A 27,807-nucleotide genomic window follows, 5' to 3' on the forward strand; every position below is an offset into this window, starting at 1 on the left:
ATGGCATATAAAAGGTTGGGAACTCCTTGAGTAGATAGACATCACAATAACATGGTTGAGATAGGCTGAATGTCCTACTTCTCTGCTGTATGTTTCTTAGTCTTCACCTTTTCAGGTAAAAGCACCAACCACCCTCTTCTCTGAATAAGTAGGAAGTTAACTAAAGAGCACTGCTTTTCAATTGGTATCTATAAAGATAGATTTTGATATTTAGTTATGTTTATTGGAATTTTTCATCAGGAGTGTTCATTGGAAGGCACACAGGGTCTTTTTATTTTACTGTTACTATCTGATTTGTTTCATATTTTCAGATTCCTTTGTGAAAAAATTCAATCTCATCAACTTATTTTGGTTATTACCATTTTATTTTCCTCAGCCAAATAACCCATTCCTCAGTACTTTTCCCCACATTTTCATTGAGAGGCTACCATTTACTCTGCAGCCCTAAATGGAGAAGGCATTTAAGAATGAGTCACACTCACACTGTGTCAGGAGTCACATATGGGCCAGACTGGGTAAGGACAGCAAATTTACCAGCCTAAAGTAAGCCAGAAGGGTTTTATTGACAATCCAGACAATTCATTATTACCATTACTGATACTAGTTTTTAATTCCATATTTACTTAATTACTTGAATTTAAAGTCCTGAGCTAATATGATGGGATTTCAACTTGCTTTTCAAAAACAATGGTCTTTGGATACCCTGGTCCAGTAATTTAGTTACAAGATTTAATGTGTTGGTTGTCCATTGTTTCCAATGATGACTAAAACTTGTGCCAGAGGAGATTTATACTGAAAAAGACACTGCACTGTGGCAGTTCCACTCTCTCAGCCTCAAAAATCTTGGTTCAATGGTGCAAAAAATCATTACGACTGGATTCTTCCCTAGCTGCAGTGGATAGCCATGATGCCTTCTGTGTCTTATCATACCCTTCGCTCTCCATGAAGCTTTGTAGCACCACCTTCTTAGCCGTTGGATTTTGTAGTTGATCTCTTCCACCCAGTCCGCTGGAACTAGCTTCGCATGCTGGGGTAGGCATGTCTCTATCTCACCAGGGTTGGAGGTTTCCGGCCATCCTCAGCTGGTTTAGCCCACCAGTCGAAGCAGTGTACTGGGGTGTGGCCGCTGTATGGGTTGTCCAGGGAGGGGTAGCACCTCTGGTGATGAGTTTGTCATGCTCTGTCCAGGGGCAACCCGTCCACCTTTGGTCCCCACCTGCCACCCAGCTCTCAACTGTGGCTCCAAATAGTAAGACTTAATACAGCTGTAGTTTGTACACTATTGCTATGATATTTTCAAATGCTGTCACGTCTACTTCTTCTCTGTACTGTTAGCATATATGTCAAACTCAAGGCCCGCGGGCCAAATCCGGCCCGCGGTGGAATTATCTTTGGCCCGCGAGATAATATCTAATTACTATTAAAGCTGGCCCCAGTAATCGAAGCGCCTATGGCGTATGATATAGCTAATGCTGAGTTTATTCAGGTACCAGGTTTTCAGGGTTTTTAGTGTTTATTCGGCAGTCTTGCTCAGCAGTCTTCTTCATAAGGAACGGAATTTGTAAAGTGAAACACTTTGTAGTTATAGCAGAGACTGAGACACATGAGAGCAGGCTGAAAAAACGGAAGCAACGAATGCTGCGTTCGCACGCGTCTGACTGATCCGGCCTGCATGAAGCTGCATTTTGCTCAATCCGGCCCGTGACCTAAAATGAGTTTGACACCCCTGATGTACAGGAAGTACCATAGCCTAAATATGTTTTTGTGCATTTTGTTTTTCAGTTTCTAGTGATGTTTCAGTTAACCAGTATGTTGCAGCCAGTTTAGTATTAGAGACAAAAACTAAAGAGATTTTTTGAATGGGGAAATGTTTATCTTTCATTAATATATAATATCATAAAATATGTATAGACAATAACATATAGGAGCAGAATCATTCAGCTCATCATATAATATAATAATATATCTTATGTAGTTCTCACCAAACATTTGAGGAAAGTATCATTGAGATACCCATATGGAAATTGGACCAAAGTGCATTTATTTTATATAATATTCCTCACAAACTCAATGTCAATCTAAATATCAGTTTGAAAAACAGAACAAGAGTTCTCTGTTGCTATTGACGAATGTTAAAAATCCCTTGGCACTATTATAAGAACAGAAAAAAAGTTCTCTCTGTGATCTGGTGAATAGTGCTGTCTCAAACAATGCCACTGAAAAGAAGTGGGTAATTCACCATATGAAAATGGGGCACCTCAGTGTTCATAATGAGAAGTATTTTCTCTCTCTTCAGCTCAGGGACTGGAGCTGATAACACTGTCGTGAGTTTAATGTGATATTTGGCACATTAGTGATTGTCATGATCAACAACCCCCTTAACCAATTAAATCTAAGGATGGAGGATATAAACATATCAACAACAGTAGGATCAGAAAATCAAAGTACTGCAAATGATAGAAAACTGAGCTTTAAAAACAAATTCCTGTAAATATTCAACAAGTCAGCTAGCATCTACAGATAAAGAAATATTCTTCCAAGTGGATGGTCTTCCAGTGGCACTTGATGTGCTCGGCGTGCATCCCTAGAAATCATGCATAGTTCATGGAACATAATTCTCTTTTATGTAGCTGCTCAGGGCAATCTTCGATTAGGGCCATTGCATCCTTTTCCAGACCACCTTTGCAAAATGTGTTCTGATGATTCAATTATATGATTTTTAACCTTGTTTTAGCTCCTTCCCATGCATATTTTCATTAGAGTCAATTTTCAATAGATTCCAGTTAATTTGTCCATTGGTTAATCGGGGCAGCCAATTATTTGGAACAACTTTTAAAAGAACAAAAACTAATCAAGAAAATTGCCAGGGTTCCTTTTGTTCATTTGGGACATTACGCTGCTTAACTGCAGCAGGAGACAGTAGCCAAACAGGTTTTAACTAGAATCAGTTGCAAGTACTTGTGTGTCCATTAGGCGCTACACCATGCTTAGAGCAAAGAGTTTTAAAATAGGGTCATTTGCATATCTTGGTGTACAAACAGAAGTGATTTTTGGCACTGATAGTTGGCAAAAAATAAGCAGTAAGGCAATTCAGGACAGTTTTGCTCACTGCAGTTTCAAGCATTCAAGCTTGAAGATGCCTGAAATGGACTGGAGTGAAAATGAAATAATTTCAATACTTCGATGAGTTAGAAACTAAAGTTCAAAGTAAATTTATTCTCCAATTATCAGTATGTCACCACATTGAACTCTGAGATTCTTTTTAATGCAGGCATACTTGGTAAATCTTAATAACCGTAATTGAGCCTCGTGAAGTCAATAATCAACTCCTTGGATTTGCTGACATTGAGTAAGAGCTTGTTGTGCCACTACTCAACCAGATTTTCATCTCCTTCCTAAATGCTAATTTATCACCACCTTCAACTATGAAGATTTTGAAGGTATCAACAATCATCTTGAATGTTACAACAAGAATAAAGATTTGGAGGATGCAATTGTCGATAGCATTGTATGAAGGCAGTCTGTTATCTGCACTGATTTTGTTCATTGCGTACACCGGATGAATTCTTCCATTGATAACAATTAGGAATTAATGTATGGTTTTATAGTACTATAGTAGTTTTTGGTAGTGTTCTAATTGATTACATTTAAATGCATAATTTGTTAAAAATATATTTTTTTAAAAAACTGAGTAACTATTTCCATTAAACTTTGTCTAATTGGGGCAGCCACTCAATTTGGCCAAAATTATTGGACCAGTGTGTCCCAATTAACTGGACTCCACTATACTTGCTCATTCTCGTTGCCTTCTGTTAATTTAATTAGTGTTTTCAATGCACCTGCTAATCATTTGGCAGCTTTACACATTGAAATGTTTAATTCTGTTTCAGTATCTGAGCTTTGCTGCTAAAACCAGCACTTACTGCCTAAACTTAACTGCCCTTGAGAAAATGCCATTGAGATACCACCTTGAGCAACTGCGGTCCTTTAGTAAAGATACTGTCATTGTAAAGTTGAAAAGGGAGTTCCAGGATTTACATTGTACTCACCACAGATGAAGGATCAACAATACATTTTCAAGGCAGGGTGGTGTGAGACTTGGTGGGGGAATTGCCAGGTGTATTATTCCCATGCACATACTGTGCCAGTCCTTCTCGGTGGTAAAGGTCAGCTATTATCAGATTATCCTGGGAAAATAACATTTTGTAGATGTGCACAATGCCATCGTATTATGATGGAGGGAATAGGACATAGAATAGTACAGCACATAAACGGTCCCTTTGACCCACATTGTCTGTGCCAAACAGGATGCCAAAGTAAACTAAATCACTTCTGCCTATTATGTGATACATTGCCCTTCATTTCACAGGTCTACTAAAGGCCTCTAAAATGCCATTATTATGGTCATAGAGTCATACAGCACTGAAACAGGGTCTTTAATCCAACTTATCCATGCCTACCACAGCATTCCCCCTGCTAGTCCCAGATGCCTATATTCAGTGCATAATCCTTCAAGCCCCTTCCCTCCATGCATCTATCCAAATGCCTTATATGTTGCAATTGTGTCCACCTCGACCATTTCCTCTGGCAACATTCCAGATACTCACGACTCTCTGTGTAAAGAACTTACCTGTAGATCTCTTAAATTTCTCCACTCTTGTCTTGTATCTGTGCCCTGTAGTTTTTGACTCACCTCTTGGGGAAAAGACTATTACTGTCTATCTTATCTATATCCCTCATTCTCCTATACTCCAGGGAATACAGATCCAGCATGGCCAAACTCTCCCTATAACTCATACAGCATTCTTGTAAATCTCTTCTACACCCTCCCCAGACTTGTATAACGTCAAAAAAGTGTCCCTACTCCTGAACTCAATGCCCTGACTGATGAAGTGCCTTCACCACCCTGTCTACTTGTGGAGCTGCTTTCTTGTATATAAATAGCTTCCTTGAATATAAATAGGGCAGATTGTGCCATTAGACTCACTGGAACTTGCCACCAGCTTGCCAATTTCAGGAAACTGCTCTGTTTTCACAATTAAAACATACAGTAATCTTATTTGCTAAGGCTCACTCTTATGCATTTGCTTAGTTTCTAGCTGGGATGGCATCTGATTTTACCCACAGACCTTTTGCATTAAAAATAAAACCTGACGATTCTCCATTAACCTGTCGAATTTTCTTTTCCTTTTCCATTTTAACATGACGCTATACAACTCAGGGCTTTCCAGAATTCAGAGTTCAATTCCGGTGCTATTCTGTGGAGTTCCTGTATGTCCTCCTCTTGAAATGTGTACATTTTGTCTGAGTCCTCTAGTTTTCTCCCATAGTCCAAATATGTACTGGGTAGGTTCATTGGTCATTGTAAATTGTCCCATTATTAGGTTAGGGTTAATCAGGTTTGTCAGGTGTGGCTCGTAGTGCTGGAAAGGCCAACTCCACACTGTATTGCTAAACAAATAAATTGCTAAACTTTTTCTGTGTCATTCTCCATCACAATAATACCTCTGACATCAGCATTAACAAATCAAAAGCAAATCCCACCTAAGGTCAAATATGTAGATCAAGTTTATTTTCATGTCATTAAAGTAGCTGTTTTACACAAGATATAACTGAAACAATTAGCTGATTGCCAGTGATTACAAATAGTTACATTGGTCTCACAATTTCAGTGAATAGTCTGTTGCAACAAAAATTTTTTTAGACATTTCTTTAAATGGGTAGTACATTATGTCTGAATAAATACATTAGTATGGCATTTCTCAAATGGAGCTGTAGGGTTAAAATTACTTCAGTTATAATTGCAGGTGGGGAAAGCGGCTTCCTTGAATAATATTGCTGACAATAATTTTAGGGGAAATTATGAAGTAAAAGTAACAATAAATAAAATCAGCATTTTAAATATTGCCATTCTGTTTCTTTCAAAACATGCTAGTTCATTTCAGTATTATACTTTGTCTCATTCTAATTTAAAAATACTATCTTTTGGAGGATGCATGAACTTTTTTAAACAGTTTTTATTGCTTGATCTTAGAAAATACTTATAAATATTTACCTTTTGTTGAAGGAAATGCTGTAGAACCTTCATGCTGATGAAAATCAGTTTTGTTTCCTGAGAAGAGATATCTCTGAGTGTATGCTTTTGATACAATTGTTCCAGGTTCAAAATTCAAAGTAAATTTATTATCAAAGTACCGGTATATGAATATCACCATATACAACCCTGAGCTTCATTTACTTGAGGGCATACTCAGTAAATACAATAATTGTAATAGAATCAATGAAAGACCGCATTGAAAGCACAGCATACAAAAAACAACAAACTATGCAAATACAAAAAGAAAGAAGAAAAAATATTAATAAATAAATAAGCAATAAATATTGAGAACATAAGATGAAGGGTCCTTGAAAGTGATTGTGGGAACAGTTTAGTAATGTGGCAAGTGATGTTCAGTAAAGTTATCTCCTCTGATTCATGAGCCTGATGGGTGAGAGGTAATAACTGTTCCTGAACGTGGTGGTGTTATTCCTGATGATCCTGTACCTTCTTCCTGACGGCAGCAGCAAGAAGAGAGCGTGACCTGGGTGGTGAGGGACCCTGATTGTAGACGCTGCTTTCCTGTGACAGTGCTCTGTGGAGATGTGCTCAATGGTAGGGAGGGCTTTACTTCTGATGGACTGTGCTGTGTCCTCCACTTTTTGTAGGATATTCTATTCAGAGGGCATAGTTGCTTCCATACCAGGCTGTGATGCAGCCGGTCGATATACTTTCCAATGCACATCCATAGAAGTTTGTCAAAGCTTTAGGTGTCATTCTGAATCTTCACAACAGGTATAAAATGAGAATTCAATCTTGAATATTTTATAAAGCCAAATGCTTAACCTAATTTTCTTTTTTCTCTTTTGTATGCTGACTGCTTTTCCACATTTGTTTATGTAGACTTATTTTTTATTTTACAAATCACTCAGAATTGCAGTTGTTAGTGTTATAGCAGTGCCTCTACATTCATCTCCTGAAATTTGATTCCAGCGATTTTACTGGAACCAGATTTCAAGAAGTAGAGCAAAATACATATCTACCTTTATAGAGTTCTCAATTGGGAATGAATTTCTAAGGAAGTTTCTCCTGTTTAATCTGTTATTATAGACATACGGCATCTGGATTAGAGTTTGAAAATCAAATCCTGCATATGCTAGAAATCTGAAATAAGAACAAAAAGTGCTGTAAATACTCAGTAGGTGTTTACTTGAAAGAGTCATTGTAATTAATACAGAAACATACTCAAAGCATATTCAGACTGCATTGGCGGAAAGAGAAACAGAGTTAACATTTCAGGGTGAAGAGCCTTCATCTGATTAGAGGGTTCTCTGTTTCTCTTTGCACAGAAACTGCCTGGCCTGTTGTTTTGACATTGGTTAATTGATCTTTTTCATGACATCAATCATATATGAGGCCCTCCATTGGTCAGGGTTGACTATAGATATTGCGTCCCAGCTGTCTATGTGATGTGCAAGCCACTACGTAAACCTGGGTAGTGACATTTCAAAACGAGGACACAATCATCATTCTCTAGCCTCCTCCTTTTGTCCAGGACATGGGCACTAAAATTATTTCAAGTTATATCATCATCAGTTTTTATTTGGATTCTCACCATTTGTACCAGGAATGTTAAGATTAAGGTTAGCAATCACATTTAAGTGGTTAACACTTGTAAACTTCTATAAGGTTGATTCAATTTTATAATGATATATATCTTCATTCTAAGCCTTGAAAGAAAATACCTGATTGATCACACTTCTTTATATTAGAAAAATAGCAACTCTTGAATATGCTACTGAATTAGCACAAAAGTCCTTTTACTAAACAGTGCAATTTGATGCAATGCAATATAAGTTGGACTGCAGTTATATGGGACATTGGATCATTACTCTGCTGCTTATTAAGTATACATAAAGTTACCTTTTAATAATGAATGCCCACTGGATTTACACTTAGCAGATGTGCTATCTATTTTTTAAAGAAGATTTAGTAAAATTTGAATAAGGAATGTATCGAAAATAAATTTTGAATTTATGTAGCACCTTTTACAGCCTTAGGATATCATAAATAATAACATAATCGACTGTCAACTTTTGAAGTGTTTTAGCAGAGGTAAACAGTGGAGTAGTTAGTACCCAGTACCACAGTTGTTAGTTGATTTTTGCTTAGACTGAGGCATGTACTGCATGTCAACCGAGGTTCTAGAAGAACTCCCTTGCTAACTGAAGAGCGTCTTGGGATTTTAAAAAATTATTATTTTAACAGACAGGTCTTTGGTTTAATGTCTTAATTGAAAGTGGGGTATCTCTGACATTGCAGCATCCTCTGATATTACTGCTGTAGTAAATGCCAGTACGGATCACATATTCAAGTTCAACTGTGAGTTTTGATTCTGGAACCTGAGTGAAAGTGGTTTCTCTATTTTATATGAGTACCACACAGGTTGAATATTTCTTAAACTAAGCATCATTATAATAAAAATATGTCCTTTGGAAGTCTTATTTTTGACTTGCTATTTTAATAATTAAGCAGCAGTACTTTGAAAAGTACTAATGATATGGCAGCCATGTTTAACAGGCATTAAATACTGATCATGTGTAATATTGTGATTAAGCAAACTTTGTAGCAGTCAGGTAGGAATTTTTTTAACTTGAAATTTTACATATAAAGATTCCATTAAATATTATTCATACAGTTATTTATTGTTTCAATCCATATTCATTTATTAAGCATGTAGTTGCTTGTGGTGGTTGCCTGTTCTTTTCTACTCTGGAACTTTGGAAGCAATCATGCTCTTAATTAAAGAGTACCTGCTTTTTTTTTACAGTTTCTTCTGGACAGTTACTAAGGGAGGCTGTCGCTGCTGAGACAAGATTTGGTGAAACCATTAAACCCTATGTTGAAAGTAGGCAGCCAGGTAAGGTTCCTGACCCCCCTACTGCTTGTATTCTGATATTGAACAAAGGGCAAGATTCAGACACCACCAGAGCTTTCCTCCCTCGTCATTAACAGGGAGTTCAGGAGACATTGAACAACTGAATTTTTCAGAGTGAGATCCATAGGGACTTCCCCTCCACTTCCCTCTAGCCCTTGCTTAGAGCATGTTTGTACTAGCTGAAGGCAGAGAAGGGTTACTGAATAATTTACTAACTGATTAATAGACTCACATGGGTATAATTAGGACAGGCATAGGCAGCAGCTACAGTAACCAGTACAGTGCTTAAGGGAGCTGGAGGCTGCTTTAGCTTCGCCTGAAAGAAAGTTTCTGGGGCGCTGCTGTTTGAAGATGAGTCAGGAGGAGAGCAGAGCCCCTGCTCTTTTGAAGTGGAAATAGGACAGTTTGAATCTGTCGAGTTTAATTTTTCAGAGGTGCAATGGACCCTGTGGTGCAACACATTTTTCTTTTTTGTCAAAAAAAGTTTTTTAATGTTATTTTCCATACATAAAGTTTTTTTTCTTTAAATATATGAAACAAAGTTTAAAGTCATCAGTAGCTAACATAGGAAAAAAATTAAGGTATTTTTAAACGCCATTTTTAATACTTTTTTCATTCCTCTTCTCCAACAGCATTTCTGGTCCATAAGTTAATTTATTAAAGACTAGATATTTAAGTGGTATGCTTTTACAATTAAAAAATCAACATTTTAATTCATTTCACTATCCCTAATTAGTTTTATTGTATAAATTTTATGTACATCATTGAATAATATATAAATCCATGCTGCCAGATATCATTTAATTTTTGAATTAAAATTGTTTTCAAAGCTACATCCTTAAAGAATGATTGTTGCAGGTGACTCTGTATTACAGAGTAGGGGATTGTGTTCGTAGATAATGGTCAGTATCACAATTTTCCATGACAGTCATCTGCACATGTTGCAAAAATTGCAAGTTGAAATAAATATTGTGTTTTGTATTTACAGTTTTTCAGATAAATTTCATAAGAGCACATTTTTATTCCGTATCCCAGATATTTTGGTAGTGATTTGTGAATCTTGTAAGGGCGAATTTCCAATACATGAACTGCTATAACATGGAGGTGGTTTGTACGTAGATTATTGGTGTATTATTGCTAACACTAATATATAGAGGAAATAGCTAATTTTACCCAAATCCTTTGCAAGTTAAGTATCATAATTCGATTACACATGATCATATACATTACTTAGGTGAGTCCGAAGTATATGACCCATACTGCTTTAACAAACATGATTAATTCACAAATAGTAATTGAAAGAAATATTAATATTACAATATCCAATATGTTGTTTGATCTTCTTTACCTCAATTAGTATTCACTTTTGGGATGTTTTTTATTTGATTAGAATGATGCAAACCTAGGCCACCATTTGCAGCTACCAAAGAAAAGTTATTTCAAATTAGTCCCATCATAACTAGTGAATAATCTTTCTTATTGTCAAATCAGGTCAGTGATCAGTCCTAACATTTAAATTAACCAGATTTGAATCTGTATTAGCAGTTCTCCAATCCCAGCAGCAATTTGGACAATTTATACAGTACTTAAGAATGCCACACTACAACAGTTTAAATTGTGCAAGTTACCTTGATAGATTTGTCTTATCTAGTCTTGATGATGTGGAGGGATCAAAAATTGCAGGCATATTAATGTATGATTAACTGATAGGAAAAGGACCTAAAGTGAGAATAAAAAGAATACCAGTAGTTAAAATGTTCCTCTTCAATCATTATGTTCCATTCAAAAACGATCATCCCTTTTGCAAATTTAACAAAAGTAAAGAACACAGCTTCAAGTAGTATATATATTTTGTACAATGTTTTACTTCAATTTAATTTTAAATAAATCAAATAAATATTATATAGCTAATATTTATTTGTTTTACTTTAAAATTGTTAAGTGCTTTTTCAACATCCCTCTCATAATCCAACAAATGGTGATCTATTTTCTTGGACTCAGTATAATACTCCAAGCATCAGAGTGATGAAACTATTTAATTTATACCAGTAATTAATACAACACAAACCACTGTGTGATCACTATTCAATGGGGAGATCTTGATTTTGTGATAGCTAATAATAAGCATTAGTGACTTTTTTTTATCTTTAATGACGGTTTTGTGATTTGGTATTAGTACTATGATTTTGGAAACACCAAATCATAATAATACAAATTACAGAGGAAATGGCTATATTAAAAGATTTATAGGAGTCAAATCCCATACTAGTCTGAAAATTTGAAACTGGTCTAAAAAAGACTGAAATAAAGAGCAAGAATTAGCAAATGATTTTAAAAGCTGCCGGATTTTTTTTATGTTTCAGGAAGGAAATGATTCATCCCATCCAGTCTGCTATACATGTGATTCCTGTTCCATATCAATGTAGCTGACTATAAACTGAATTTTGAAATGGGCAAATAGTCATATAGTTGTATCAAACTGCAAGCCCAAAGAGACAAATCAAATCATACAAGTCACATTGCTGCACACTCGGTATTAAATCAAATTATGACTTAAGCTTTGTATTAAAGATTGATTGATACTTAACACACACACCCCTCGCACTACCCAATAGATCCTTTCCTTACATCACAGCTGCAATCCTCTTGCAGTTTATACAAGAAAACATTTCAGAGTAGCATGCAGAAAAATATTCCCTCCAAACAGCACTATAATTAACCTTGTCTTAGTTTACCACACATCCTTCCCAACTCCTGGCAATATTTTTGATGACTTCCAACTATTCACAAGATGCTACAATTTCTAATCCAAGTGAAAAAAAAAGTATCAAGCTCAAATGGCCATATTAGTAGAGATTTGAAAGCATCAGTCAGAGCTCAAATCCATTTAATTTGGGGTGGTGCAAGTGAGCAGATTATTACTATAAATTATTAATTGTTCCTGACCCAAATTCATTCAGTATTTCCTGTTCTGTGCATGCTGCCTCTTGATTACTTGTTCTTTCTCTCTCCCTTTTTCCACAGTTTAGCTTTGTTGCCCTTTTAGACACCACACTTACGCTAGTGAGATCTAACAAAAACAGTATAAACTACTCAAAATGTCAAATATTCAAAAATACAATAAATCTCTTTCATTGGTGCTCTATCAGGATTAAGGATAACTATCCTGGCATCTTCTCACTGCCTGACTTGCTAAGTTCCTCCAGCATTCTGTGTGTGTAACTTTAGATTACCAGCATCTGCAGAATTTCTCCTGTTTTTGAGGATAATTTGTTTGTACTCATTTCCAAGGTGGCTCATTGTGGGATCTATGGGCTACCAAGATGGGGCAAGAGGTACCTGATATTGTGGGTGACTAGTTTGGGAGTTATGCTCCCAACAAAAAGTCATGATTCTCAATACTGTCCTAAATGCTCTTCTCCATGTTGACCTGTCATGGGCTAGAGTTTGCCATGAGTTGGTTGAGCAGTTACAGTTAGCTGCTGAAAAAGCATTTGAATCTTTTCCTCTTGTCTTGCTGCTAATCTCTTCTCTTGATAGGATTTAGAATTGATTGCCTGCTTTGCGAGTTCGGTATTGTGTATGGGAATGGCGTGGCCTGTCTTACATAGCCAATGGAATGAAAGTTGTAATTAAGATAATAAGACCATTAGATATAGCAGCAGAATTACCCATTACCGAGCATCACCCAGGACATGCCCCCTTCTCATTGTTACCATCAGGAAGGGGATTCAGAAACAGCTTCTTCCCCTCTGCCATTCCATTTCTAAATAGACATTGAACCCATGAACACTACCTCACTTTTTTCAGTTTTTAATTTAACTATTTATACATATTTTTACTGTAATTGATTTATTTTTTCTATATTATCATGTATTGCATTGTACTGCTGCCACTAAGTTAACAAATTTCACAACATATGCTGGTGATATTAAACCTGATTCTGATTCTGATTCAGATTAGGCCATTTGGCTCATGAAGTCTGCTCTGCCATTGAATCATGGCTGATTTATTATCCCTCTCAACCTTACTCTCCTGCCTTCTCCCCATAACCTTTATTGTCATCTGCACAAGTGCATGTATTCATAGGTGCAATGTAAAACTTAAGTGCAGCAGTATCATAGGCACATAGCATCAGGTACACAGCATTCACAGCATAAATGCAAATGAAGCATAAATTATACAAATATATACAAGAAAGAACACAATTAGAACAAAGCCATGTTACTGATATCTCAATGTAAAATGTAATTGATATCTCAATGCTTGGGATGTTGGTCAGGGAGAGAATGCTATCATTACCACACACACAAAATGCTGGAGGAGCTCAGCAGGTTGGACAGCATCCATGGAGAGGAATAAACACTCAACATTTCAGGCTGAGATCCTTCATCAGAACTGGCAAGGAAGGGGGATGAAGCCAGAATAAGGAGGTGACAGGAGGAGAAGGAGTACAAGTTGGCAGCTGATAGGTGAAACCAGGTGGATGGGTGGGAGAAGGAGAGGTGAAGTAAGAAGATGGGAAGCGAAGAGTGGAAAAAGGAAAAGAGCAGAAGAAGGAATCTCATAGAAGAGGGCAGAGTGAGGTGATGGGCGGGTGAAGAGAAGAGAAAGGGGAAAAGGGGTCAAATGGCGAGTAGAAATAAAGAGAAGGGGAAGGGGGAAGATAATTCTGGAAGTTAGAGAAATTGATATACATGCCATCAGGTTAGAGGCTACCCAAATGGAATATTAGATGATACTCTTCCAACCTGAAAAGACCTCATTGTGACAGTAGAGGAGGCCATAGACCGATATAGCAGGATGGTAATAGGAAGTGAAACTGAAATGGGAAATCCAGCCTTTTGTGGCAGATGGAGCGAAGGTGTATGGATGCCATCACTGCTTTGTTTATGCTGTCAGTGGATTCGGAGAATTTTGCAAAGACAGGTTGGTGGTATTCTTCCAGTTCTTTGACATGTCTATTGTAAGTAGTTCATTTTTCAGAAACATACTGGAGAACAGGGACCATTCCTTCCCAGTAGACCATAGGACTGAAAGCTTCATGCTCAAATACTCTTCCTCTCAGATGACTAAATATTCTGAAAACCACATTTTCCAGAATTTTGTAAGAGAAGAGCATTGCACAATTGATGCACTTTAACACAGGACTGCTGTTTTATAGATGTTGAATATAAACCCTTTCCCTACTACTCTGACTCTGAGCTAGACCTCTGAACATAGCCAAATGCCATCTTTTTACTGCAGCTCAAAGACTGAAGTGGCGTGGAGTGAAGTGATACTAGTTGAACAGTTTCTTGGCCATCATAGACATTAACTGCCTTCCACCTGAAGTTTGATAGAGAGAGTTGCAGAATTATGGTGAGAAAATTTGAGAAAAATGTTGCAGCCAGTCTAGAATAAAATTGGGTCTGTTGAGAACCTGCTGATAAATCCGGAGCTTTGATGCCATTGTGAACAAGGAGAAAGATGGGGGTGAATTTTTTTTGAGGGCAGGTAAATTTCTCTAGGTAGATCCATGATAGAATCAAATCTTTTTTGTGAAATCAATAAAAGCCATGTATTATGATTGATGTTGCTTCTGTCTTGAGTAAATAAAGCAGAAATCACAGTATTTTATTTATATGGAGAATTGCATTTATTATTAATTAGTCTTTGTATTGCACCCAAAATGTAGCATTTCATCTGCAGCAGAATGGAATAGTTTTCTGTAAAACTTTCAGCAGGGCAAATGTTAATGAGTAAGAGGAATAAACTCAACATTTTGGACTGGAACCCTTCATCAGGATAGATAGATAGATAGATAGATAGATACTTTATTCATGCCCATGGGGAAATTCAACTTTTTTCCAATGTCCCATACACTTGTTGTAGCAAAACTAATTACATACAATACTTAACTCAGTAAAAAAAAATATGATATGCATCTAAATCACCATCTCAAAAAGCATTAATAATAGCTTTAAAAAGTTCTTAAGTCCTGGCGGTAGAATTGTAAAGCCTAATGGCATTGGGGAGTATTGACCTCTTCATCCTGTCTGAGGAGCATTGCATCGATAGTAACCTGTCGCTGAAACTGCTTCTCTGTCTCTGGATGGTGCTATGTAGAGGATGTTCAGAGTTATCCATAATTGACCGTAGCCTTCTCAGCGCCCTTCGCTCAGCTACCGATGTTAAACTCTCCAGTACTTTGCAACGTTGACTGTTTATTCCTTCCCTTAGAAGCTGCCAGACCTGTTGAGTTCCTCCAGTACCGTATTTTGTGTGTGTTACTCTGGATTTCCAACATCTGCAGAATCGCTTGTGTCTTACTGAACTGTAAAGTTGCTGTTGGAAACATTCCCCAGCAGATGGCAGGCAGTACTAAAAATCTTCCGTACAGCACTGGAGAAAATGTGAGAGTTGTTTTTGTTTTCAGCACTAATGAGCACAATTTCCTCTTGAATCACTATGAATTAGAGGCAGGAGGATTACTTTCATTATGCAGTTAGATCAATTATTAACAACCTCTAATTATTGGTGACATTTCAGAGAGTTGCACTGCACAGGGTAGCAAGAATATGTTTTGCCTTTCCACATTATCTTCTTTTAGCAGCTTTCATGCCAGATGCTTTTAAACCTGAGCCAGTGGTTTTGGTGTCTGCTTTTTCAATATTGGTTCAAGTCTCTTTTCAATGTTCTAGTACATAATCTATGCTGACTAGTGCTAGCAGAGTGTGTTATTGTCTAATGAACATAGACATCCCACAGAATACGTGCACTTCTAATGGTCAGGTCAACATTAATTCTTCAACCAATGAATTAATTCGCAAACTAATTGGTCATTTATCTCATTGTTTGTGAGAACATGCCATATGCAAATGAACACATCTGCCTACAAATCAAGATTAACTAAACTTTAAAAGTAAATCTTTGCAAAATGTTGAGTTTCCTGACATTGTGAAAGACCCTATAAGTATCTAAATGTTTGATATAATTTCACTTTTTTGTATGTGTGCCAGGAGAATATCCTTCTTTGAATTTACTAGTGTGTACTGTTCATTTATTTGTTGGATTTTATAATATTATTTTTTAATTGAGAACATGTCAAAAACGAAAAAGAATTATTTTTTTAAAAATTGAGGTGAATGCTGTGGCGCCATTTTTTCACTTTCTGTTTTTATTGTGGCCTATCAGTCTGCATGCAAACTGCAGGTATGTTAAGAGGCCTTCCTTCTCCTTTCACCCTGCTATCCACTCTGAGAGCTAATCTTTGTCTTTTAATTTTCATGTCAGCTGCTGTTATGCTTATGTCAGTTACAGCAGTGAACCATCATTGGCTTCAATCTTAGTGAACGCCAGCTGAAAGAAAGGCACAATTCTCACCACACAAAGCACATGTTCAGGGGAGTTTGAAAGATGGGTCTTCATGGAATCTGTATTGGTAGCTGGTACACCATATTGGCCAACCCATCAGAGAGAACAAAGACAAGCTAGCCTTGCCACAGAGAATAAAGGTGAAATTAAAAGTGCCAGTGAGCCTGTTTGCTTGGAGCACAAGGATAATCCAGTATGAATAACCTGAGGCATCTTGCAGAATAAAGAAACCATAAAATCATTAAACTTATGAGCAGAATTAGGCCTTTTGGCCCATTGAGTCTGCTCTGGTATTCCATCATGGCAGATTTATTATCCCTCCCAACCCCATTCTCCTGCCTTCTTGTAACCTTTGATGCCCTTACTAATCAAGAATGATGAGACAAATTAACTTCTGGCTGAGAAATCATTTGGATCTGTACCAATTTGCCTTTGGGAGCAACAGGTCCACAGCAGATGCCATCTCATTGGCTCTTCACTCAAGCCTGCAACATCTGCACTGCAAAGATGCATACATCAGGATGCTCTTTATTGATTACAGCTCAGCATTCAGTACCATCATCTCCTCAAAACTAATCAATAAGCTCCAAACTCTTGGCCTCAATACGCCCTTGTGCAATTGGATCCTCAATTTCCTTACTTGAAGACCCTAATCAGTTCAAATTAGCAAGAACATCTCGTCCATGATCTCAGTCAGAAGTGGACCACAAGGCTCTGTGCTTAGCCCTCTGCTCTACTCACTTTACGCTTATTACTGTGTGGCTAAGCACAGCTCCAATGCCATATTCAAGTTTGCTGATGACACCACTCTCATAGACTGAATCAAAGGTAGTGATAAATCAGCATATACAGTGGCATGCAAATGTTTGGGCACCCCTGGTCAAAATTTCTGTTACTGTGAATAGCTAAGCAAGTAAAAGATGACCTGATTTCCAAAAGGCATAAAGTTAAAGATGACACATTTCTTTAATATTTTAAGCAAGATTACTTTTTTTTTTATTTCCATCTTTTACAGTTTCAAAATAACAAAAAAGGAAAAGGGCCCAAAGCAAAAGTTTGGGCACCCTGCATGGTCAGTACTTAGTAACACCCCCTTTGGCAAGTATCACAGCCTGTAAATGCTTTCTGTAGCCAGCTTAGAGTCTTTCAATTCTTGTTTGGGGGATTTTCGCCCATTCTTCCTTGCAGAAGGCTTCTAGTTCTGTGAGATTCTTGGGCCGTCTTGCATGCACTGCTCTTTTGAGGTCTATCCACACATTTTCAATGATGTTTAGGTCAGGGGACTGTGAGGGCCATGGCAAAGGCTTCAGCTTGCACCTCTTGAAGTAGTCCATTGTGGATTTTGAGGTGTGTTTAGGATCGTTATCCTGTTGTAGAAGCCATCCTCTTCTCATCTTCAGCTTTTTTTTTTATACAGACAGTGTGATGTTTGCTTCCAGAATTTGCTGGTATTTAATTGAATTCATTCTTCCCTCTACCAGTCAAATGTTCCCCATGCCACTGGCTACAACACAAGCCCAAAGCATGATTGACCCCCCCCCCCCCCCACCCCGTGCTTAACAGTTGGTGAGTTGTTCATTTCATGAAATTCTGCACCCTTTTTTCTCCAAACATACCTTTGCTCATTGCAGCCAAATGTTCTATTTTAGCTTCATCAGTCCATAGGACTTGTTTCCTAAGTGCATCGGGCTTGTTTAGATGTTCCTTTGCAAACTTCTGATGCTGAATTTTGTGGTGAGGATGCAGGAAAGGATTTCTTCTGATGACTCTTCCATGAAGGTCATATTTGTGCAGGTGTCACTGCACAGTTGAACAGTGCATCACCACTCCAGAGTCTGCTAAATCTTCCTGAAGGTCTTTTGCAGTCAAATGGGGGTTTTGATTTGCCTTTCTAGCAATCCTATGAGTCTTTCTCTAGAAAGTTTTCTTGGTCTTCCAGACCTCCACTTGACCTCCACCTGTTAATTGCCATTTCTTAATTACATTACGAACTGAGGAAATAGCTACCTGAAAACTCTTTGCTCTCTTCTTATAGCCTTCTCCTGCTTTGTGGGCATCATTTATTTTAATTTTCAGAGTGCTAGGCAGCTGCTTAGAAGAGCCCATGGCTGCTGATTGTTGGGACAAGTTTTGAGGAGTCAGGGTATTTATAAAGCTTTGAAATTTGTATCACCTGGCCTTTCCTAATGATAACAAGCCATAGCCCTAACAAGCTAATTAAGGTCTGAGACCTTGGTAAAAGTTATCTGAGAGCTCAAATCTCTTGGGGTGCCCAAACTTTTACATGGTGCTCCTTTCCTTTTATTTCACTCTAAAATTGTACAAAACAAAAATAATACACTAATCTTGCTTAAAATGTTGAAAAGAATGTTTCATCTTTAACTTTATGACTTTTGGAGATCAGTTCATCTTCTACTCACTTAACTATTCACAGTAACAGAAATGTTGACCAGGGGTGTCTAAACTTTTGCATGCCTCTGTAGGAGGGAGATTGAAAATTTGGCTGAGTGGTGCCATAACAATAACCTCTTTCTCAATGCCAGCAAGGCTAAGAAGTTGATATTTGACTTCCAAGAGAAGGAAACCAGAGGTCCGTGAACTAGTCCTCATCAGAGGATCAGAGTTGGAGTGTTTCAGCAACTTTAAATTGCTATGTGTTATTGTTTTGGAGGATCTGTTCTAGGCCCCACATGTAAGGGTAATTATGAAGAAAGCACGGCAGTGACTCTACATCCTTTGGAGTTTGCAAAGATTTTGCATGACATCTAAAATTTTGACAAATATCTATAGATGTGAAGTGGAGAGTATATTTACTGGCTGCATCACAGCCTGTTTGGAAACACCAATGCTCTTGAACAGAAAACCCTACAAAAAGTAGTGAATACAACCCTGTCCATCAAAGGCAAAGCCCTTCCCACCATTGAGCACATCTAAACAAAATGCTATCGCAGGAAAGTAGCATCCATCATCAGGTCAAGCTGTCTTCTCGCTACTGCCATCAGGGAGAAGGTACAGCAGCCTCAGGACTATCACCATCAGATTCAAGAACAGTTATTACTCCTCAGCCATCAGGCTTTAAACCAAATGGGATAACTTCACTCAACTTCATCTGCCCCATCATTGAAATATTCCCACAACCTATGGAGTCATTTTCAAGGACTCTTCATCTCATGTTCTCAATATATAGCGCACTATTTATTTATTTATTTGTTTGTTTGTTTGTTTATTATTATTTCTTTTTGTATTTGCACAATTTGTTGTCTTTTACAAATCTGTTGAACATCCAAGTTGCTGCGGTCTTTCATTGATTCTATTATGATTATTATTCTACTATGGATTTATTGACTATGCCCACAAGAAAATGAATCTCGGTTCTATGTGACATAGGTGTATTTTGATAATAAATTTACTTTAAACGCATCAACTGCTTTAAATATACTTAATAACCAAGCCTCCACAGCCATCTGTGGCAATGAATTCCACAGATTCATCACCCTGTGGCTAAATAAATTCCTCCTCATCTTTGTTCTAAAGGGACCTCCTTCTATTCTGAGTCAGTAACCTCTGGTCCTGGACTCCTCTACTAGAGGAAACATCTTCTCCACATCCACTCTATCTAGGCCTTCCAATATTTGAGGCGGTTCTGCTCATGATAAAGCAAGTGATCAACTCCATGAACACACTGAAAATATTCTTCATGATGGAGCCTTATAAATTATGTAGTCATAATTAAGTTGTCGCCAGTTTGGAGATCAGATTGATCTTTTTCTCATGTAAGGACATAAGAATATTAAGGTACCTTACCGAAGTACTAATGGCCAATACGAATCTTCATTTCCAGCTTCCCATCTTCTCTCTCTAGTACTTTTATTGCTCAGGATAACTGCAGCTTCATTTATCATTAAGTTTTACAGCGTACAGCACAACCATACCAGGATTCCGTCCCTAGTCCATCATGACAAAGAGCACAAAATGATCAATACATAGCAATAATTATACTGAATACTCAAACACTTATTTAGTACTTGTAAAAGATTATGATTTTAGGTCCTTTTTTAAAACAAATGTTCCACAGTTTTAATTAGGTAGTTGAGTTGCATGTATCTTTATATCACTACAAATTGTTAATATTTAAATTCTTGATCACCTAGAAAAAACATAGATGGTCTAACTCTCCTTGAAATATGGTAGGCCACTGAGAGTAATTTAAATTATAGTGGTCTATAAGGATAAATAATAAAGGAGGCAACAATAACCTCAAGGACAACATTGGCAGGTAACTAAATCTTTTGAGAGATTTAATTCAATGGGTGTTAATAGTCCTAAAATAAACCAGTTCCACAATTCTTATGATTACAATGGACAACAAAGATATTGCTTCCTGAATATTTTTGGGTGTATCTTATGGATCTTGGGCTTCATGAAAGTCACCATGAAATTTCCCTATCATGCACCATTTTTTGAAATAGCCTATATTTGTTATTTCAATTCATAATTCAAGTCAGAATAACTGATGCCAAGATTAAGGAAGGCATTTTTGTTGGTCTGTAGATCAAACAGGTCATCAGTGACAGACAAATCGAAGACCTTCTTGTGCAACCAGAGAAAATCATATGGAAGGCATTTGAGGATTTTGTTGCAAATTTTCTTGGCAACTACGGAGCACCAAACTATGTGCAGCTGGTTGACAACGTGCTTCAAGCATACAAAGCCATGAAGTACATCATGTCACTAAAGATTCATTTTCTGCATTCCCATATAGACTTTTTCCCAGCAAACCTTGCTGCTGTTGATGACAAGCATGGTGAAAGTTTTCACCAGGACATTGTAGTCATGGAGAAAGTATCAAGGCAAGTGGAATCCATCAATCCTGGCTGATTACTGTTGGACACTTAAGCAAGAAGCCTCAGCCACTTGAGTACAAATAAAAATCATCAACAAAACATTTTTATCTTAGTTGAACTATTGCAAAGCATCAGCACCTTTATGCAATTAAATGCATAATATTAAATAAACGTTAGTTTCTTGTTTCTCCAAATTCCGACATGCTACAAGTAGTCTGAAATTATATTCTTGTTCAGCTTCAAGTGGTCTATCATAAACAAAAAGAGATTCTGAGGAAGCGACACTTTCAAAAAGATTTGTTGTCCAGCGTTATTTTAAGTTTAAACCTTTTTCTACTCTAAACAGAATTTCTGCTATTGAATAAAGGAAACAACTAGAATTTTAATTACAAAAAAGAGAAAATCTGCAATCGCTGGAGATCCAAGCCACACAAACAAAACGCTGGAGGAACTCAGCAGACCAGGCAGCATCTATGCAAAAGAGTACAGTCGACGTTTCAGGCTGAAGGGTCATGGGCCGGAACGTCAACTGTACTCTTTTCCATAGGTGCTGCCTGGTCTGCTGAGTTCCTCCAGCGTTTTGTTTGTGTTACTTGAATTTTTTGAATTTTAAAACACCTTTCATTTGCTCATCATAATGCCCAATGGCTTATAGAGCCAATGAATCATATTTAAAATGTAGATACTGATGTGATGTAACACATGAGTCAATTTGCACATAACCTCTCCCATAACATCTCCACCTTGCTAACAGTCAACATCGGTGCACCACAGGGATGCATGCTTAGCCCACTGCTCTACTCCCTCTACACTCATGAATTTGCAGAAAATACAACCATTGTTGGCAGAATCTCAGATGGTGATGAAAGGGCCTTTAGGACGAGATATACCAGTTAGTTGATGGTGTCGCAGCAGCAACCTCGCACTCAACATCATCAAGACCAAAGAGCTGACTATGGACTTCAGAAAGGATATGATGAGGGAATACAAACTAATTTCCTAGAGGTATCAGAAGTGAAGAGAGTGAGCAATTTCAAGTTTCTAGGTTCCAGTATCTCTGAGGATTTGACCTGGACATAACATATTGATGCAACTATAAAGAAGGCAAGACAGCAGTTATATTTTATTGTGGGTTTGATGAGATTTGGTTTTGTCAACTTGAACACTCGAAAACTTCTACAAATGTACCGTGGATAGCATTCTGACTAGCTGCATCACCGTCTGGTATGATGGGGGGGTGGGTGGGGGCTACTGCATAAGATCAAAATAAGTTGCAGAAACTTGTAAAATTAGTCAGCTCCATCATGGATACTAGCCTCTGTAGTATCCAAAATATCTTCAAAGAGCGGTGCCTTAGGAAGGTGGCATCCTTCATTAAGGATCTCCACCACCCAGGACATGCCCACTTCTCATTATTACCATTGGGAAGGAGGTGCAGAAGCCTGAAGCCACACAGTTAGTGATTCAAGAACAGCCTCTTCCACTCTGCCATCCGATTTCTAAATGAACATTGAACCCACAAACACGACTTCTCTTTTATTTCCGTCTTTTTTTGCACTACTTATTAACTTAACTATTTAATAGGCATGTATATACTTACTGTAATTCAGCTTTTTTTCTCTATTTTCATTGTACTGCTGCCATAAAGTTAACAAATGTCAAGACTTATGCCAGTGATATTAAACATGATTCTGATTCATAAACTGTAACATAACAATGATCAGGTAATCAATTTTTCCACTCACTGTGTTACAGTTAGTATAGAATGGATTACATAATTATTAAGACATGAAGTGCACAAAGGAGTTGCAAAACTGCATATAGACAATTGACTGGAGAACATAAGGAAATATCTTCATAATAAAATTGCAACACTCTATGGTGGAATTGAATACTAAAGGAGGAAATATTTTTAAAAGACTGCAGTATGAATATGACTCTTCATGATACCTGAAATCATCAACTAGAAACAGTGCATGTATTATTAGTGCTATAAGAGATTATTGTGTGAATCTGAAATGTAAATGTACTGGGAAGAATGTACTTCAACTATCACCCAAACATCAAGTGTGAAATTGGTACCAGGCTAGAAATTCTCTTTGATTAAATTCCCTATTCTGTATGTGACACCTACCATCCAGGAAAAAGATTTGAGGCACAATCTCAAGTGGTGAGGTGGAAAGATGAGCAAGATTATTGTTCTTGTTTCACAAACTCAGAAACATAGCAAACTGTAATATGGTATAATACTGTACAACACATAATATTGTAATCATATTCTGTTTATTTTAGTTCCAGATGTTATGGTCATGAAGTGTGTCGCTCAAAGGCTAAGTAAACTGGACTGTTCCACTCGGGGCTGGGTGATGCATGGATTTCCTCAAGATTTGATACAAGCTGAAATGTTAAAAGATGCAGGATTCTTAGCAAATAGGTAAGCCTTCATGTAATATATTTAATGCAGTATATTGAGACTTGCCTAAATAATGATACAACCATTACATTACAACTAAAGTATAATTCTGTGTTAAAAATGCTTTGTCTTATAACTATGCTCCTCACCATGCAATCAGGGGTTGGCAATAAGCTCTCCTGGTAGAGGGGCATGATTACTTCTATAGAGCATCTTGCTCTTGTAAGAGTATGGTAAACCACAACAAGCTATTTCAACCAAACAGAATGAAGAATCCTTAATGAGCCACACCATGCTATATATTAATGTGATCTTTTTGAATATGTAGTTTCATTTTAAATGCTGCAAAGAGAGCAAGACAAAGATGGAAGATTTTGAGATATAGAGAAAAATAGGTAGACAGATAGATAGGTACTTTATTGATCCCAAAGGAAATTACAGTGTCACAGTAGCATTAGAAGTGCACAGATATACAAATATTAGAAGAGAAGTAAGGAAGAATAAAAAATAAGTTACAGGAGGGGCCATCACTTCCCCAGCTATAGGTTGACTCATTATAGAGCCTTATGGCTGAGGGTAAAAATGATCTCATATGGCACTCTTTGGAGCAGAGCAGTTGTCTTAGTCTATTAGTAAATGTGCTCCTCTATTCAGCCAAGGTGGCATGCAGAGGATCAGAAACATTGTCCAGAATTGCCAGGATATTCTGTAGGGTCCTTTGTTCTACCCAGCCTCCAGTGTGTCCATTTTGACTCCTATAACAGAGCCAGCCGTCCTAATCAGTTTATTGAGCCTGTTGGCATCATCTGTGTTAATGCCATTGCCCCAGCACACCATTGCATTGTACTGGTGACAACAGACTGGTAGAACATCTGAAGGAAAGGCCTGCATTCTCCAAAGGACCTCAGTCTTCATAGGAAGTCGACAGCCTCTGTGTTGGTGCTCCTCTCAAGTCTGTCATCCAGGTGAATCCTTAGGTTCTTGTAGGTCCTCACCTCATCCACATCCTCACCATCAATAGTAACAGGGAGCAGTGCAGGCTTAGCTTCCCTAAAGTCCATCTCCTTTGTATCGTTAAATTTTCAGTACTAAGCAGTAATTAAGGTTAATCATATCACTTATATTTGAATGGCAGAGAAAATGGGAGAAAAGAAAGGAGATAAAGTAAAGAGAAGCAGAGAACTAATGTTGAAAAATACTTGTGATACTGATCCATGGTGACATACAACATAGGAGCAGAATTAGGCCATTTGGCCCATCATGTTGATCGCCCATTCCATCTTGGCTGATTTATTATCACTCTTAACCCCATTCTCCTGCCTTCTCCTTGTAACCTTTGACACCCTTACTAATCAAGAACCTATTATCCTCTTCGGACATATGGCCAAATACAAAGCATGGGTTTATAGTTTAAAACTTTCTTCCCTTTCACTTTTTCATTCTCATTCATATTCTCTTCTCCCTTTGTGTGTATAAGTGATAGAAAGTAGTCCAAAGGATTGTTGAAATCATAAGAAAATCCGATGTTTCCTAATTATGAATGCTGGTTAAGATTGGTGAGATAGTGGACTTCAGTGCTGGCACTAAGGTCTCTTTGCCTGGTAGTGAATTTTAAAGTTTTGGATCTACCTTTTAGAACAGAAGGAAATGACTGAATTTCAACAGTTGAGCATTTGAAAAGGGCCAATGGGACTACGGGGAACAACGGTTCAGCATTAACTAGATGGGCCAAAGGGCTCATTTCTGTGTGGTAGCGCTTTATTACTCTGTTTAATAATCCAAGGCAGAGAATTATTATTGATCTGCATTTGGCCTGAGATCATCCTCCATAGCCTGATGTACTAATTCCCATTTAATGCAACAGCGACCCAGGTTCAATTCCCACCACTGTCTGTATAGAGTTTGTATATTCTCCCCATGATTGCATATGTTTCCTCCAGCTGGTCCAGTTTCCTCCCACATACCAATGAGTTAATAAGTACTAGGCATGCTATATTAGCACTGGAATCATGTCCCTCAGCACATTCTTGGACTGTTGACACAAGTGACGAATTTCACTGTATGTTACAATTAAAACTGATCCAATCTAATGAACAGAGCTGGAACAGGATGGCTGCAGACACTGGGAAGATTCTGTTTTCCCTTTAAAATAGGACTTGACCAGCAGGATTATATTGATGCATTATTCAGCTGCAGAAGGAAGTGCAATCGGGTTTGATCCTGTTGCTAACAAATGTAAGGTCACACTGCGTTGAAATGAGAAGCAGGGACCCTAACCATTTACCCTGTCAGACCCTGAGATTCTGGTGCCAGTTGTGTTTGAAAATCAATAAAACTGCAGGTCCTAGGAATCCAAAATAAAAGCAGAAAATGATATAAACACTCAGCAAATCATGCAGCATCTGAGGAAAGAGAAACTGAACTGAATTGTTAGCACAGTTCAGCACTTTCTCATTATCCATGACAGAAACTTTATGAAATGCATTTGATTCCAGGTCAGCTACATGTGATGATGGAACTGATAAAGGATCTCAGATAAGTCAACAGTTTATTTTTCCATAAACACTGCTTGACCTGCTGTGTGTTTCCACCATTTTCTCTTTCTATTTCATTTGTAGTGTCCATGAGATTCTTCGGCAGGCCAGGGAATCAGGTCTGAAAAACTTAGCTGCTCACTGAATAAATTCAATGGAAGTCCCAACAGATAAAATGTATTCATTTTCCCCCTAAAATAATGCAGGTTTATTTCTCTAAACAAGTGATTCATAATGAGGCTGGTGCTGAGAGATGGAGAAATTTAATCCAGTTCCTTGCACAAGGCTGAGTTTCTTTGCCTGTATACACTAATTTTCACTGAAGCGTGGTTAAACTAGTAGAAGTAAAACATTTCTAATTACTTAACAATTATTTATGTAAATAGATTATTGCTACCTACAGATAACATTTTCTGTAGATCTATGATCTATAGATAATAGTAGCATCTACATTATAGATAATTCTAATTATAGTAATTCTACATTACTATCTACAGATAGTAAAAATCTGTGCCCATAGTCTACTAGTAAAACAGTAAGCACAGTTTAGTTCAATATAAAAATGGGAGATGTGTGCCCACTATTTTACTAGTCAGACCAAATTTGAACTCTGTTCAGGGACTTTTCAGAAGGTTGTTAACTGCTTTTGTACAGGTAAATGAATTCATCAGTCTGCTGTATTTGCACATACTCAGTATTCTCTAGTGCTGATCCCCATATGGATTACTGAGAACACACAACAGATTAATAGAAGAATCAATGGGAAAATGGAGTTGAAATCTCTGGCACAATCCCGGGGCCAGTAAGGTTAATAACCACATTACCAGCTACTCGGTCTTTAGCCATTTCAAGTGGTAGGTGTTGCTCTGCATACCACAGCCCTATCTTACTCCTCATTAATTGTTCTAATACAACTGTACCTGTCCTCTATCCTTGCCATTTACAAGAAGTTTGTTGGGCATGCAGTGGAATATTCATTACTCTTTAGTTCTGTGTGCAGGGAAAGCACTTTCATAAGGTGTGATTTTAGAGGATTATTGTGCTGTATCTGCAATGAAATAGAAAACGAACAAGCCAGGAACTTGGTTGTGAAATTGTGTCCATTAGAGACAAGGTATTCTGGAATTTCAAATAAGTATTTCATGTAAATTCACAGTCTTCTCTGCATGTTTTCTAATTATATTCACCATACATTGCTTGCTTTGTCCAACTCAAATTTCATCGAATGCACAATTCTACTTGTGCCTGTTTCTTGACATGCAGTCTTGGGGTTGAAGTTACTCAGAAGGCTTTGATTTAAGCATATTTGAGTCAAGTTCTGTTTCACATTATTTTAATGATGTTACTTTAACAGGAGAATGAACTTCAAAATGCCATTTATAATATGAAATGAATGTGAGGTGAATTTTTCACAGTGGCATGGTAATAACCTGTGCGTCAGCTTGGAGTCATTGGTAACATTTCCTTAGGCAGATCATTCAGGGTTCAAGTACAAAATCTTAGTCATTCAATATAAGGAAGTGCTGTACTGTCAAAGGTGCCACCTTTCCAACATGAACTAAACACCACATTGCCAGCTGAGGTAGATGTGTATGATCCTGTATAGAACAAACCAAGGAAAAATGTGGTGTTTTCATTTTGTTTTAGTCCGTTTTCTTCTCCAAGCAAAATTGCCTCCCATTAAA

At 37.5% G+C, this 27,807-nt stretch overlaps 1 protein-coding gene across 3 annotated transcripts in view; it reads left to right on the plus strand.

Annotated features, from left to right (window-relative positions):
- Positions 1-27,807, plus strand: part of ak8 (adenylate kinase 8) — a 146,020-nt gene that overhangs the window by 76,399 nt on the left and 41,814 nt on the right. For all 3 annotated transcript variants that reach the window (XM_073052695.1, XM_073052696.1, XM_073052697.1), the window contains 2 exons: positions 8,868-8,957; positions 23,468-23,609. In XM_073052695.1, coding sequence (XP_072908796.1) covers positions 8,868-8,957; positions 23,468-23,609 — 232 coding nt within the window. The remainder of the gene's footprint in view (positions 1-8,867; positions 8,958-23,467; positions 23,610-27,807) is intronic.

Source organism: Hemitrygon akajei, chromosome 7, assembly GCF_048418815.1.
Source record: "Hemitrygon akajei chromosome 7, sHemAka1.3, whole genome shotgun sequence".
Lineage (NCBI taxonomy): Eukaryota > Metazoa > Chordata > Chondrichthyes > Myliobatiformes > Dasyatidae > Hemitrygon > Hemitrygon akajei.